This window comes from Apostichopus japonicus, chromosome 15 (genome assembly GCF_037975245.1).
Source record: "Apostichopus japonicus isolate 1M-3 chromosome 15, ASM3797524v1, whole genome shotgun sequence".
In the NCBI taxonomy this organism is placed as follows: Eukaryota; Metazoa; Echinodermata; class Holothuroidea; order Aspidochirotida; family Stichopodidae; genus Apostichopus; species Apostichopus japonicus.
Window position 1 is genome coordinate 21,468,299 of NC_092575.1, and position 17,712 is coordinate 21,486,010.

General features: G+C 37.1%; 1 protein-coding gene across 3 annotated transcripts in view; it reads left to right on the forward strand.

Annotated features, from left to right (window-relative positions):
* Window positions 1-17,712, forward strand: part of LOC139980689 (neuronal acetylcholine receptor subunit alpha-2-like) — a 43,546-nt gene that overhangs the window by 14,162 nt on the left and 11,672 nt on the right. For 2 of the 3 annotated variants that reach the window (XM_071992518.1, XM_071992520.1), the window contains exon 2: window positions 13,498-13,598. In XM_071992518.1, coding sequence (XP_071848619.1) covers window positions 13,523-13,598 — 76 coding nt within the window. In that variant the 5' untranslated portion in view covers window positions 13,498-13,522. Of the gene's footprint in view, window positions 1-4,941; window positions 4,966-13,497; window positions 13,599-17,712 lie in introns of those variants that run through there. The other variant, XM_071992521.1, reaches the window with a different exon arrangement.

Here is a 17,712-nt window from a genome sequence, read left to right on the forward strand (position 1 = left end):
TTCCTTTAAACCTAAATTAAAAAAGGACATCTTTGCAGGGAGGTTGGTCGCCAATTTATCTTGTCAGTATTACTTGAATAAGATTGCAGTTGAGTCAGCCAAGATTCCTCTTTTGATGTTTTCCATCACAATAAAAGTTGTTCATAGCCCGTATAACTTAGATGATGACACGCTGGTAAATTCGCCATCCTCAGAAGATAAAAAATGCTTTTAGAAGACGACGGTAATGAAGATCTCAGTTGTGTTTTCAGTGCTTAATAACATCATTAAGAACTATACTTGTTTCCATCGATGGTTCGATCAGATTTCACCAGAAAGAAATTCAGATTTATACCTGTAAAGGGTCTCGAGTCAAAACATTACTTTGAGCATGCATTAGGATATTACAACGTAATTCCTTGAAATGGGTGCAATTTATGTTGTTGTTGAGATTGTGCACAAAACTGTAAGGGGACACCCCGGAGTCTCCGACCCTCCCCCCATGTTTGTAATGAGTTGTTATTGTTGTGCTGATCCAACACAAATGTTCTTAACAGTACAAGTAACCTAAATGTTCTGCTCCCATATGTATTTCCTCATAGGTGTACTGGACCGTCCCAACTTTAATTGGCCGAAAGTTTTAGCCCGAAGTTTAAAACCTGGCCCGAATTCTTCGAAAGTTACTAAACGAACTGCATGAAACATGCTGATGCCGGTTGCGAGTATATGATTTTATTAAAATTGTTATGTGTAAGCATTGGCGAACCTAGAATAGTTGGGCACCCGGGCGGATCCTTCTTGGTCACCCCGTACTTTGTGCCTCGTACGACTATGTATTTCCTTTCCGGTTTCATGTATGTGGCCGTACGGTGTTTTAAGTTCACACTTGTGAAATACAAATAGAAGTTTGTATTAGCTCAATAAGATCTGTAATTTATGATTTCAATAAAAATTATTGTACCAGCCACTGATTGGCAAATAGAAAGAAATACAGATATTGCTTGCCATGTGGACATGCGTGTAGAGAGATCAATGAACAATAACATTTACAAGATGCACATACGGTATATCCTATAAGAGTCTGCAGTAAACTATACAACTTCCCAAATAACTGTATTATAACTGAAAATAAATAAGATTTTCAGACGTTGTTTGTATAGACTAGTAGATTAGGGGTAACACTATAACTACGTAATAGCTTGTTTTGAACAACTGGTAAATTAACACTAGACAGGCCAATGCACTAAGAACCTGCTAACAAATAACACAATATGTTGCTAAATCTTAAAAAAAAAACTTAACAACAACAAAATATTATATATATATATATATATATATATATATATATATATATATATATATATATATATATATATATATATATATATATATAATATATGCATATATTATATATATATATATATATACATATATATATATGTATATAATATATGCATATATTATATATATATATATATATATATATAATATATGCATATATTATATATATATATATATATACATATATATATATATATATATATATAATATATGCATATATTATATATATATATATATATAATATATGCATATATTATATATATATATATATATATATATATATATATAATATATGCATATATTTTTTTGGTAAAATTTGTTTTATTGTAAACAATCGATCAATTGCAGCTCACGATATGCATTGTCTGCACTACTACTATAGTAGAGTGCTTATGCAAAAACAGCTTAAAGTGTGTATATAATTACGCCTTAAATTATTTCCTTGATAATGCTTGTCCATGCTGGTCAAATTTATATTATATGTATATGCATCTGTGGTATTTCAAATTGATTCGCCCTCATTAAGGTTATTCATATGTAAATGATTTGTATTGACAGTGACCGTACAATATAATGTTAATTCAATACACTATTACTGACGCAGTTGTTTGTCACTTTCGTTTCGTTGTCAATGAATTATTAATTGAATTGAACAATTGAATATATATGTATATATATATATATATATATATATATATATATATATATATATACAAATCGTGTCTGTATTCGATGCGGTGGACAGTAAATCCTGTTACAAATGCTCAACAGATATGTTATTGAAATTATAGGGAAATGACGGAATTAAAAAAAATCAATGACGAAATAAGAAGACAGTCACAACATAGGACAACAAAATAGATATGAGCCCGCAGTATAGTATTGGTGCTAAAGATGCATGATATCAGCAACATCACTGGTGGTCATGAGAGTGTCTGGTGTCATCACCACACCTTGTGTCAACGGCACAGTAGCACTGCATAGTATCATCGACACGGTGTCGTTGGGTGGTCACCATTATGCATGCGGTGTCGGTACCACACATTTCGTTAGCCATAAAGCTCTGGTGACAGCAGTCTCGCGGGTGATCAGCGTTGTGCATGGTGTTTCATCATTATATTCTGTGTTAGCAATAACTACAGTCCTGACGCCGGTGTCAAATCAGGCGCGTAGCCAAGGGGGCGAAGGGGGCAACCGCCCCCCCCCCCTTGAGCATATTTTTTTTGTATGTTTTTATGATATCGCTAGTAATTTCAAGCCCAGATGCAACTTACACGGCCTGGGAAGTGCCATTTCCAGCGATCTGGGAGGCATATTCAGCCAAAATTTCCTTGTACGAGTAGCGCCAACACATGGTTGCGCTACGCTTAGATAGTTTTCAATAAAGAATCTGCGGCTCAGATATAGTTTGCCAACAGGTTTGCCCCTCCCTTGGCAATTCCTGGCTACGCGCCTGTGTCAAATGTATGCCTGGTGACAACACTAGACCTCGTGTTGCAACAGTTGCTGTATTGTCAATATTAGAGAGCTTTGAATAATTACTGTGTCTAATCAGTATCCTTTACGTTGTATGCTGGCTCATATAGCTATCGCTCTCTCTCCCTCTTTCACTGAAATTCTTACTAATAGTCTCACATCCTCTCTTATATAAAACCATATAGTTTTCAATTTGCTTTATCGTTAATATTTCTTCGTCTTGGGGTATTATTAAGGTCCACCATTATCGCAATGACATATTCATATATGGCTGTAATGACGGTGATTTTACAGGCTCTACAGTTTCATATAACAATTTGGCAAACGACTTTTTTCTATTTTTTTTTTTACTATAGGCGATATTATTGGCTTTGGAATGGCCTTATATGGACGTTATACAATACAGGCTTTTATAATTACTCGTAAGTGCAAGAGCGCGTGTCAGTACATTCTCTCTTCATAATAATTTGTAATTATAATGATGGATTTGCAGAAAACTGGTAATAAAAGTAAGTTAATGAGGTCAGAAAACAAAAGAAGCTCACCGAGTGTTCTACCTATAACGTTTCCTGGTTTCAACGGTCTAATCTTTCTCTGCATTTAACGCAGAAGACATCGGTTTGAGGAGGAGAGTGTTTGCAAATATTGGTGATTGCAAACATCGGTGATTGCAAACATTGGTGATTGCAAACATTTGGTGATTGTAATCATTGATGATTGCAAACATTGGTGATTGAAAACATTGATGATTGCAAATATTGGTGATTGCAAACATTGGTGATTGCAAACATTGGTGATTACAAACATTGGTGATTGCAAACATTGGTGATTGCAAACATTGGTGATTGCAAATATTGGTGATTGAAAACATTGGTGATTACAAACATTGGTGATTGCAAACATTGGTGATTGCAAACATTGGTGATTGCAAACATTGGTCATTGAAAACATTGGTGATTGCAAAAAAAAACTAATCCTACAGAGAGAGAGTTAAGTCTGTATTTAGTTTAGTATTTAGTATTTAGTTAAGTCGCATTTCTCATCGGAAGATTAGACCTCGTTCGTTAGCAGTCTATAATTTGCCATTTTTGCTAAATTTATTTCTTGTTGTTCTTATTTTGGGAGATCAAATTTTATATTTGTACATATTCTATCTTTTATCTTGAAAGTCAAACATAATGACATGATGTGATTGTTGGTAGCAGACGTAGGCATAATGTTTCAATCTATTAACTTGTAAGACTTCAGAGATTTGGAAAATGATGTGAAAAGATTTAAGGAAAGGAATCATGCATATAGGGAACGAATTTTACTCCGTTTTGCTGGTGGGCTGGGGATTAAGTTGATTTATGATACGGGTTTAGGTCTTGAGTTAGATCTTGTACTATTTTCAAGACTGCATATCAAGTCCAGGTATTATCTGACATTTCCTGCTCGACCGCCGCCACTTTCTGTCTCCTAAAATTGCAGGGTAAATTGGTAACGGGGAAGGAAAAAGGTGACGTTTTAACAAGAAAGTAGCTCCCTATACTCTGGCTGCAACTTTCATTCATTCAGACAACCAAGTTGGTCGAACCAATTAATATTTTGAATGTCAATCGAAACTAGGTTTATGTACCATGTTGTATGCTGCTATATGGAGTACTCCTTACATATGGTTGTTCTTATACTGTGTTTACACGTTCAAAATCAATCCATTTAGTAATTACAGTCGTGTATAGGTATAATCATTTCAAGCGTAACTAAACAAAATGTTGTGTCAAATTTGAGATACCAGCAGATGTATAAGCCAACTCGACTGTACTATATATAGTACAATAACCGCACTGTAATGGTATAAATATATCCTTCTGCGAGGGTATCATGTGTACTATTTACTTTTAACACGTACGTTGCACTTGAAATGATATATCCACAAGCTTCAAAACCACGCCTTATAAACATGAAAACAGATCATATGACTTTTGCACAGTCCTGACATATATGTAACAAGTGCATGTTGAGTGCTGCTCTCCATTTTCAATGTAATGCCATAGTATGTCTAAATATTGACTTCGCTCCTCGCTCACCTGTCTCCTCACACTGACCTCGGCACTCTCCCTCTACCGTGTCTAGAATGAACTGGTAACCTTTTAAGTTAGTGCGCAGGCTCGAAATATCCAAAGCTGGGTAAGTTTGGAAATTTCCTCCATACTGATGGACCTTGAATAATAGTTGCATTCGCAATTGGCGATCGCTGGTCGGAAAAGAATCTATTTTCTGGTTATATATATATATATCCATCCATCCATCCATCCATCCATCCATGGTTTTATTGTTTGTGCTGCATAACATCTTTAACCTATTCGTTCACAGACCACAGCGAAATCCTGTCACTTTTGGTTGTTCATAGTTCCGTGTGGAACTACAAAACTGTCAATTAAAGAGAAACCTAATATAGAACTGTAGTAAATAAAAACACGTGACAGCTGGAATTCATTTTTTATCTTCTATTGAAACCCTCAGAATTCCTGATGGCAAAGACCTGTCATTATAAATGTGCAGTTTCCCGTGAAAGGTATAGATTAATTACGAAAGACTCAATGATATTGGCTGTCAGTTCTTTCATACCCCTTTATATAACCAAAAATGAAGACGAAAATATTACGAAATTACATTGTCTTCAAGGTTAGTAGGAATCATACTTGGAGGTACATGGAGGTACCGATGCATTGACAGTGTCGTTTTTATTATCTTTCCGTAGTTTTTTTTATTTTATTTTTTATAAGTTTGAGCCTTTTAGTTCTTTCAATATAATGAAGGACGGGCGACGGAGGCATATAAGACGATTTAACATTTCCACAATCATTTTGAGCATAATTTTTCTGATAAATGTTGTTCTCAAGATTAATCATAAGGCAATAATTATGATTAATTCCTCAGTCACGAAAATTCCGATAAGCTACATTTGCAACGTAGTCGTGGGCGTCCCCAAGCCAAGAGGTGGGTGGGGGAGGGCGGATTGAAAACCTTTCAAATTAAAGAAGTTAAAAAAAAACCTTTCTCGGGTTAACCGGTTCAATTATGAATGCAAACCGGTTAATAATTCTTTGAACAGTTAAGAGGTTATTAAAAAAAAAAACGATGTTTCTGCGGACGTCACTATTGTAACGTTCACGTTCCAAGACGTATAATAACCCACGCATAGGCTAACTGGACTATCGTTACACCTAGCAATAAGAGATCAAAGTGACGTATTCCAGGTACCGTTATATTTACTCAAAGGTAATCAATAATTGGTCCCTAAATGTGCTAGGAAGTCAGATAATAATCGATAAGGCTCATCTTTCAACAATCAATTCTATATATACTACCTAGCATGACCAAAGCCATGTTGCCTTATTGATGATACATTCAATTGTCCAATCAATACTCCTCGATAACTGGGAATATATTAGAGTACCTTACTTGTTTTTTTTTTCTTAAAAACTTTTAGCAAATTTTAGCATGCTAAATTTGGGACCAACTCTCGGTAAAGTTTGGTGCCGCTAGATTGTGACAATTTTTAATTGAAATTTACAGACCCTCGCGACCTAATTTCTTCGAACAAATTTAGAACCCGAATGACACGTGACGTTTAGCTCACTTCTGAGTGTAACTGAATACAGGCTTGCGGGCAACTCGTACACTTCTGACGTGTAATACAATGAACGCCAACAAGGACAATAAGAATATCACTGGCAGTACGCATTGTTTCGGCATTTCTTCTGCTGTTTGTTCCGGTAAAATGTTCAACACAAACTAACAAATAGGAAAATAAGGTATTATAAATAGATAAAAATGTATAAAGGTCACATATTTGTATGTAAATACTCCCGAACAAAGCAGCACAAGGATGGATAGAGTGCAGAAAGCACTAATAGGCTACTAAATGAATCTTTTACGAAATTTATTCAAAAGAAGTGTTCTTGTATGGTTTCGTATATTGTGGGCCTATAACGTGTGTGTGATTATACACAGAGGGCATGGGCGTCAACAGGTGGGGGACGGGGGGGGACATGTCCCCCCCACTTTCAAAAGTGGAGGGGATATCATATCATTTGTCCCCCCACTTTTCAGAGCAGTTATTAAAAAAATCACATGCATATGCGCGATTTTCTATCACAATTGCTGAGCTGATTCAAGTAGAATCTAACTTAAGAATCATTATCAATAAATTGCACTGGAAATTAGAACAGTGCTTGGCCCTTTATCCCCCTTCCTCCGATATTCACCCTCCCCGCTTCGTCCGAGACCTCTGCTAAAAGTTTGTGCGATGTTTGAACGATGTTTTAGAGTGTTTTGTGGAAGCACCCCTTCTCGCCAGAAATGGAATTCCCCTTGCCCTACACTGTAAATCAGAGAAAACGACGCATTTCAACTTGAAAACAAGTCGAAGACCCCACCAGGAAGGTAATATCATATATTTTAGGCCCTACAGACAGTATTCTGCCTGTATGCAGGGTATTATATGATACCAAACTACCGAAAATATTTCGTTTGAGATGGACGCTGTGTAATTCGTTTCCCTTGGTGTCAGAACGGCATCTTTCTACCAGTACTTTCTGTCGGAATTTAGTTTTGTGAGACAAAATTTCTCCTCACAGATCTGGTTCTGATGTAACTAAAAACGACTCAGGAAGGCCGTCTCCTGCGATCTAAGGTGTCTTATGTACCCAAAATTTTCTGGTACGCTACGCGCCAACCAATGGTGGCGCTCCGCTTAGATAGTATAGTGTCCCCCCCCCCCCCACTTTCTGAAACCTGCTGACGCCCATGACAGAGGGTTAAGTTCGGAATGAGCTAGCGGAATGATCAGCCGGTTAGGGCTATTTCGTAATGCTAATACCACTCTATACTCTCCTCCCATATCGTGCTTCGAAGCACTGGCACTGTTAGTATGAACAGTTCCTAACATTTCTCTGATATAAAGCCATGCTGCTCATATTGTCAGTACTGCGACTGTGTGCTTTGAAGCACGAAATTACAGTTTATTACCCAACACAAAAAAAACCCACTAAAATATCCTTTTTGATCCTGGTTAAAATTCAGCAGTAATATTGAACTCGGTATCGAAATAAAGGGAACTGCTTTGTGATATTGGTTTTAACCTTACCCAACAACTTGCTTGAGCCATTAGTGGTTAGAGTTAACAAATAGCGTTCCATATTCCGTTCTTCATCCCTTCATCAAAAGAAATTAACAATCATTTAAGGATACATTAATGATCTCCACGCTCCGGTTGTGACTTTTCGCTTCGTTTACATTTCTAAGATTTTATGAGAAATGATTATGTCATAATATTACGAAACTATGGTCCAAGATAAACACAGTGGATGTTTTAATGCGAAGCTTAGACTACCCACTGTCTGTTACCATGGTTTCGAAATTGTGAGTTTCCTTCCCACGCATTTTCTTAATCAAGTGTAAAGAACTGCCTTAATTCATTGTTTACTAAAAACCTTTAATGTTTACAATAAATAATACTCATTTTGGTAGACTCTTAGAAAACATACATGTGTACTTTACATCAATATATAACATGTTTGTACGATACAACAGTCGAAATTTCTTTAATATCGTTCCAAAAATTGCAAAATACAGCACCAGTCTCCATCCGTAAGCACCCTCTATTTTACCCGAATTTGTCAAATGGGAGAGGACTTCCTCCCCCCCCCCATTAGACCACTCCCTGGAGGACTTAACATCTTAGCCATCCCAGTAAAAAAAGTGGTTGCGCCCCAGGAATAATACAAATGATAACTGCATGGTGCTGTCTTGAGAAAATAGCCGAGAAGACATTAGTTTTAGATCAGATTCGGTTCTTTTTAACCACCGGTATAACCGTCCAAGTAAAGCGAAACATCCCCCACCCCTATACCCTTCACCACAAATGTTCAAGAAGAACAAAAATAGTATTATGATCTGCCTTCGCTAAATTTTCCGTTTCTATAGACTTAGGCCTATACATGCCCATATACAGTAAAACACGGAAGTTTTCATTTCTGATATGCTCATGTCAACACTACCCAATTTTATTTGAGACTGGTTCGTGGTTTCTAAACGGCTGCAAATATTGAATGAAAATGACCATTTTTGTTCTTATTTTACGCTCTATTTGCTGTTTTAATTTGACAAAAAAAAAGAGAAAAAAAAGAGCGAGAAGACATTTCATAACGTTAGGTAAGTTAATAGCAACGAAAAATGCTCTCATAATGGTATAGCAAATTTGACTGGCAACTTTCATTCGCCGTGTCCAACGGCTTTCATGATTCGGTAAGGGTCTTATGCGTTATCATAGTATTATCAAATGACGTCATACATCGCATGACAGATTTCTGGTATACTCTCTTAGTGTGAGGACAACCCTTAAACCAGGGTTGTCCAACCTACGGCCCGCGGGCCACAGTCCGGCCCGCCGCAGGGTTGCGTCCGGCCCGCCAGAGATGCTCTACGGTGTGAAATTTAGTGAGTAGATTTATTGATAACAATTTGAAGCTATATAATCAATCATTCGAACTTTCTGGGTCCAAAAATCTGCATACAGGTCAGTTTGTGTGACACTCTCTCAGCGGAGGGGAGGGGGGGGGGGGTGCCGGCTGGACTTTATTCATCTGTTTTATCAGGAAGGAAAATAAATCAGTGCGCTCCGCGCGCAGTGCTCACATTTTGTTGCCTTGGGCTTCGCGCAAAAAAAAATCGAAAGTCGAGCGTAGGGTTCATGCGGCCCCCTCCTTCATCATAATCATTCCATGTGGCCCTCCTCTGCAAAAGGTTGGACAACCTTGCCTTAAACTAACGTGTCCTACATGTATAGGTATATGTAATTCCATACATGCATTAATCACACATGTATAACCTATCTGCAGACGTTAACGTCAACTTATAAGGAAAAGTCTCGACTTTTCATTTCAATGATCGTTTCGACCTGAGAAGAAAATCCCGAACTTAATGACATTTCTGTCCATTGGACAATGTAACCCGTATATTGCTTTATATGAGCCTAGACTATATAGTCTTCATGTTCTTCAGTCGATGGAATCACGGGAGTGTGAAATATTGCTGTACTTAAGTGATGTACTTAAGGTCCGTTACCATGGTTACTAATATGTCCATGTCTCGAGAAAAGTACGGTCGCAATCATGTATCAGAAGGTCATATTTTTCGGCTTAGTTTACCTAACAGAGCGGGAAGCCACATTATACCAATGTTTCAATTTTGGGATAACTTGTGTTTCATCTTGTGGCGTAATTCCTCTGAAACGAGGCTTGAAAACATGCGGAATTGTGGTGTATTTTTTTCATCAGGTGAAAGACTCTTATTTAACGAGTATGCCAGATCTGTAACCAGGAAGCTGTATAACACACAATAACGTCGAATCGTAATGAGTGACATACTCATGCGCAATATGCGTATGCACAGTATGCGTATGCGCAGTATCACCTTTCTATACCAAGTGACATAGTTTTCCATGCATGCAATGAATCGCTCTAATGAATATCTCGGCTACCTGTTCATCCGCGTCGCTGACGTCAAGTCACGTGGCTGTCAAACTTGCGTTAATGTATACATGCACATACTTTGTGATATTATAGAAATATACCACATTCATTATAGTTCGCGTTCTCTCTTCTCCCTGTCAGAACTTCATCCGATAATGTTGACATGCTTCCTGCAGTGTGACGTTATTTTCGGACATGTAAATTAAAGATGCATTTAGTCTTTCGTTAGTTAGTTTGATCGATAGTATAGTTGCAATCGGTTTGATCGAACATAACGACCTGAGTACTGTACAAGACAGTAGTGTAATCGATCAACTATAGTGTATACGTTTCTTTAATTTGCAACTAACTGGTCTTTTCAACGCAGATTATTTTATCTTGGGGTGGGATGGGGAGGTGGGGAGAGGGTATGGGAGGGGCACAGAACGTTTTTGTCGATCAGTATCAATCATTCACGTACACACATACACACACAAGTCAAAACCATCCTCATTCCAATTGTAATAAATGTTCTTGATTATCATCATACAAAGTGTGATATTTAGCAGTGTCAAAATAAGAGAACATGGTCCCAGTTCGACCTCTTACAAGGTCAGTGAAAGATCACACACATTACAGTGAACCGCTAGATGGTTCAGTATTTGCTGTATTGTTGGTATCGGAAAAGTGGAAAGTATTGGGCCAGGCAAAGTTTATTTAAACTGAATTTCAAAACAAACAGGCACATCATTGGAAATTGTTACGGTAATTTGTTCAATATTTCCGTACTTGTTGGACCTTTGACCTATACCCGAGTTATTTGTAGAGGGGTGCAGACTTATTGACATCAGTCAGAATTTGTTCTTGCACGAAGAAGTCAGATTTTTAATACGGGTTGGAGCTTTGCTATTGCTGTTTATGACGTTTTGGGAGCAAGATTTCTTACAGTATGACGACATAATATCGTCAGCGGGAAAACAGTATATGCATTGTGACGACATTTTGAAGGCAGTGTGGCGGTCGTGTGACGACAATTGCGATCACAGTGTGACGACAGCTTGACGACACCGTTATGCCAGTATGACGGCAGTGTGACGGTGTGTGACGACAGAACGACAAAGAGTTTGCCGGTAATGCGAGGAAGTTTGCGACGACATGAACTCGATTAGCAAGTCGTTGACCTTTAAGAACCTTCTGTGTCTGGTCATTCCAAGAGTTTTGTTCAATAAGTTACTGTATCTATCATCCACGCACCTGCATGGGTGTTCATAGTAACGTGAATGATTTACACGTATACTAACACATTGGACGGTTACCTCTGTTATGACTTCATCAATGTCACTCTCCGGTTATTGATAATTCCATCAAATTCTCGTGAACTACCGTATTGTACAGTGGCCCAGAAGGGACATGCTGAAGTATATATTATAATCCTGGTAAAGTCGTTTTGTATGAATTTGAAACAAGTTAGTACGAAATTCACATTCGTTCTTTGAAAATTCGTTTTAAAGAATTAGCAATAATCTATATACTGCAGTAGGTCCCTAATGAGCCACCGTAGTATCATCATTTTAATATATATTTAATATAAGAACAATATGAAATGTGTCACGTGTGTGCCACGTTAGGTCCATACTTAGGTCAACACGAACGTTTGTTCCCATAAACAAGTTTTTTTTGTGAGGTTGAAAACGCACCCCCTCCACCCCCACACCTTACCCCCACACCTTACCCCCTTGATCCGCACCTGTTGAATAGGTGCATTGTCTCGTCAAACGAGGAACACTCTTAAGAAGGACCATCTTTGCATTTGTATTAACATTAAACATATCCATTATAGTTTAGATGATATCAAATATCTGGAATGCAATGTTGTAACGCAAATTTAGAGATGACTTAATCTCCCCAGCCTCTTCCGAATTGTTAGAACAGGATATAAGTTCAATTACTGAATCATATGTTTCTTAACTAAAGGGTTCTTTCTCCACATCTATAACTATTTGATATTTAACCTGGGCTGCATCTAAGGTTTCCTTCAGCCAATTAATATATAGCAAAATGTTTGTGTGTGTGCGTTAATTTTGATCATTAATTTGATGATTAATTTTGGTCAAGTTCGCCTCGATACTAAAGAAATCCTTGAGCAATCCAGCCAGGCTCGCTGGTTTCACTAGTCAAGTTTCGTTTCAAACAACGAAAGAAAATAGGATAAAACCGACAATTCAGAGATTTGCTTTCTGATCACGCCACTGCTCCTAATGGGAAGACTTTAGTGATGTTAACACGACATAGTAACGCGTGATACGATGAAATGATTTGTAATTTGGGTTATGGTGAAATTTTAGCTTTGAATCATGGTAACAAATAACGTACAGTCAAAACGTATGTCAAAACCCTTTATATTTTATTAAAACTATTGAAGGCAACTTTCAAAAGACAAATTTTATTCATATTCTTAAGTCTTCAATACTAGTCGGTAATGTTAACTCACGATACCCACCAAAAGGGACCTCTAACGAAATAATGACTTCAACAGAGATAGCCTAAAAGAGATATATCCGGGCGACTATAGATGCGCCAAATATCAAGGATTTTCTCACCTAAACCAAAGCCCCAACCATGGTGTTCAGCTTGGTGGAATGTCGACACTCATTTAGGGACCCGTTTCTGTTGCTACGCCGGGGTCCTGTTGCTACTTGCTACGCCGGGGTCCTGTTGCTACTTGCTACGCCACTGGTTCCGAGTTCAATAAACCAGTGTTACTACCCTCCATACCCCCGCACCCCCTCCCCCTCCCACACACCCCATCCTTCCAACACATGTGCTACATTAACCAGAGTTGGAACCACCATACCCCCCCCCCCCCCCGAACACAAATATTTCTAACACGTATTGTTTATCAGAGTTGAACGAATCCCGTCACTATAAGGGCGAGTCGAATCACTAATATTCACTCGAGCGAGTCACATGTCTTGTCAACAAAACAAAATCGAGTCATTTCACTGTTAAAATTAAGTGGCTCGAGTTAGGACGCATTACGTCATTGTTAGTTTAAGACGAAATACGGTATATATCCACGTAATTATTATCAGAATTTCATACACTAACACAGTTCGAACAATTTTCCACATTCAACCCGCGCGCACGCAACCTTTTTTTTTTCTCTGTAATACCACGTCTGTCTGTTTTATCTTTGCAATAGGTGAGAGTATGCATATGGGGGCAGGATGTTCATTGAACGAGCCTACGTCACTAGAATTCTTCTCCGTCTCTTCATCGCCTATTTTCTTCCATCAATCGTCGGTAAGTCATTTCTAGGTTCTCATCGAGTCTTATCAGGCATATCTTATATTGATAGCGTATCTGTTTTACTAGTATTTATAGGCCTATACGCTTGAAGGGCATAATTAACATGTATGTACGTATGTATTTATATATATATATATATATATATATATATATATATATATATATATATATATATATATATATATATATATATATATATATATATATATATATATATAATACCGTATATTCAGTGATATATAATGGCGGTAATGATGGTGATTTTACCGACTTTATAGTTTCAAAACAATTTAGTAAAATACGTTTTTCTAAAATCTCATGATAGTTCATGAACTGGGTAGTAAATACGGTTTTTGCCATTATTTCTATTGTGCTATCGCACCAACATTGGCTTTGGAATGGCCTTATATGGACAATATACAGCTAGGCTTTTATAATTACTCGTAAGTGCAAGAGCGCGTGTCAGTACAGACTCTCTTTATAATGATGGAATGTGCAGAAAACTGGTAAAGTAAGTTAGTTAATATATATATATATATATATTTATATACATATATATATTTATATATATATATATATATATATATATATATATATATATATATATATATATATATATATATATATATATATATATCCCCAAAATATGTCACCAAAAACAGAACTAGTATTGTTCGATACAGGTGACAAACGCCTACAGTGGAATTACGATCTACCTTACCGGTTTCGAACCTCTGGACATACAATCAGCGTTCATAGCCTAGTGGTTAGGGTGTCCGCGTACAGAGCGGGAGGCCCGTGGTTCGAATCCCGGTGGAGGCTGAAAGTTTTTTCACTGTTCTTGATTTTCCAACTCATTACGATTTTCATTTATATATATTCATTTGCCTTTGTCGTTTACCTCCATTGCATTAACATAAAGTCTGTTCAAAGTATCTCTTTCGAGATCCGGCTTTAGGAATCACAAATGATTTTCGAGTTGGTTAGCATCATGTTTGATCTCTAGAGTAAGGCAAAATATGTCACCAAAAACAGAACTAGTATTGTTCGATACATTTGACAAACGCCTACAGTGGAATTACGATCTACCTTACCGGTTTCGAACCTCTGGACATACAATCAGCGTCCATAGCCTAGTGGTTAGGGTGTCCGCGTACAGAGCGGGAGGCCCGTGGTTCGAATCCCGGTGGAGGCTGAAAGTTTTTTCACTGTTCTTGATTTTCCAACTCATTACGATTTTCATATATATATATATATATATATATTTATATACATATATATATTTATATATATATATATATATATATATCCCCTTTATCTTCTAATGTATAAAATATTACGTGATACATAATCCTTTAACTTTCTGTACATATCACGTGATGTCATTATCCATCTTCTTTCGATGTTGCTATATACTTAATAATGACATCAGTCACACAAAGTCTATAGCTATGATTAACCCCGTAAAACTAACGACTAAAACATTTATGCAATGACATGTATTAATAATGTAACAAGATACACGATATATGTGTCATATAGAAATGAAATCCAAGCCTTTCAACGAGGTTTGACTTCCACACCACAACATGAAGTTACTTTACAGACAAAGATGGCATTATCAATCTGCAGTGGAATGTATACGGTATAGGCTATGTAGCCTATCACAAATTGCAACAAGTTTGTATACTGGGAAAAGTGAAGAAAATTCAATTGAGAAATCCCAATACATATATAGCTATATACTATGTGCTGGACCGCTAAAAGTGAATACAATAGGGTCTGCGAACGTGTTTTAATGGCGACTCAAACCCTACCATCTTCAATGGTCTCAGTGAGAGCATATAGAGATTATCTGTCATGAACCACTTCAACAAAACAGCTAATAAAAATCTTAATCCATGTGTTAGCAGATTTCATAAGATTTAATTTTTTTTTCACACGTAAGGCTAAAGTCTTGATCAATTCTAAAAAGGACATCACCGTGCCAGACGTGCTTAAATTTAAATAAAAAAAATTAACTTTTAATTATTACAGAGTATACTTTATTTTCTGTAATGGAGAATGCAGATGCTCACTCTAATATATATTGAAGCTCTGAACATTATCTAAGTAATGAGATTGGTTGCGATGTAAACACTGTTTGCAGTTTGACTTGAAAATATGTAAATAAATGACCAAATAAAAGGTTCCCTAAAAAATACTGGCGGCACTATATGACATCACAGATTTACAAAATAAAGTTACCCGGATACGACTTTTTGAAACAGGGATATCTCCCAAACGAAGCAAGATTTTGCTTAGCTGTTTTGGGGAGTTGTTCATCACAAACATATCACATATAGAAACCAAAAATAGTGGTTAGATTTGTGTCTCTTTGAAGCACACGACCCCGGAGTTCACATGAGGCCCCTTCAGAAATCTACGCTAATATACATCAAAGAATACTAAGGACACCTAGCCAATTTGCCCCATATTCATTATACATTTGTTGTGCGTGACAATCTCATTCCCAATCTGTTGACATTTTTGGAAAAGCTATTTTCGTTTCCAAGATATACTCATTTGAAGTATTGATAAATCTGGGAAACTCATTAAATATGTGCAATGACGTAGAGTGTTGCGCTCATCAAATTTTCATCTCTTAAAATTTGTATCCCTTAATTAAGTTAAGCCCCTCGTTAACAACCTACATATATCATTTAAAAAAAGTGTCTTTTCAAAGAAGACAATATATTTCCCAATATCACATTAGGCCACAAACTGTGTTCAGTGTCCTTGAAACGGAGGTTGTAAAAACAAAGGAATAACATAACAGAAATGTATAGGCAGCCATTCACTTTACATGATCAATGTACATAACTACCTAATGTTTATACATCAATAAAATTAGAATTAAGAAAAGACTTGTTAAAGGGTCAATCTTTGATGGATTTTGATGGGAGTTGTAGCTATTTTCATGATTTCTAATGCCCATTAGAGTGATTTGGACAAGACCTTTAAGGTGTCTGGACTATGGACTTGCTTTAAAGAAAAACATCTTAATGCATTTTCCCCGGAAGTTCCGATAATTGCAGATAACTTTAGCGACATAGTTTGCCGACCTTTTCCCTACCGCTATAGGAAACATACATTAGTTCATTTGAAACTCTATATAATGCTTGTCAGGCGCGTATCCAGAGGGGGGGGCGTTGGGGGCGCGCGCCCCCCGGGTAAGAAAAAGAAGAGAGAAAAAAAAGAGAAGGAAAAAGGAAAAAGAGGGGGAAAAAAAGGAAGAGGAGGAGACGAAGGAAGGGAAAAGAAAAAGAAGAAAGAGAGAAAAATGAGAAAAGGAGGGAGTAAAAGAAAAACGCCAAGACACCGGGAGGAGAAAGAAGAACAGTGACATCATTGTACACGGAGCGCCAACTGATGGTGGCGCTCCGCTTAGATAGTAATTCGCGCCCCCGGGTTAGAAAATCCTGGATACGCCCCTGCCTGTGGTGCTCATAGATAAACGCCGATAACTTATTGACGAAGTAAGTTTAAGAGTTATTTTACAAAACACGGTTCGCATAACTATTAACGACATCCATGTAGGCTACTTTTAGTAATTTCCTCACGTTGATGACGTGTAAGTCCCCAGGCGAACTTCCAAGGGCTCTTGGACGGATTTATCTATATTTGTATCATTAAATCACCTATTTCTGTCTAATCATGGAGCTAATATACTTTCGGGGATAATTTTAGCTATTCGAGATTATATTATTGCATATATTTCTACTCAATCAAGCCTAAACAAAAACTGTTCAGGTCAGATTGAAAATATCGCAAACTATTATAAACCTGTAATACCAGTAACATATAAGGAACCAGCATAAATATACCATTCCATATACAAAACTTGCTCAAATTTACATCACAATGCCGGTTTCTATCGTAACTTGTCATTGGTGGTTCGAACAATGTCTCGTTAAATCAATGATCATTTTGGTGCCACATGTCACGAAAAATGTAAATTAGTAACTGTTCAAGCTAACACGTATGTATGCAGCCGGCGGCTCCGGGGCCAAATCGGGCTATCTGAAGACTTTGATTCGACTAGCGTGAACAAAAAACAACGTTCCAA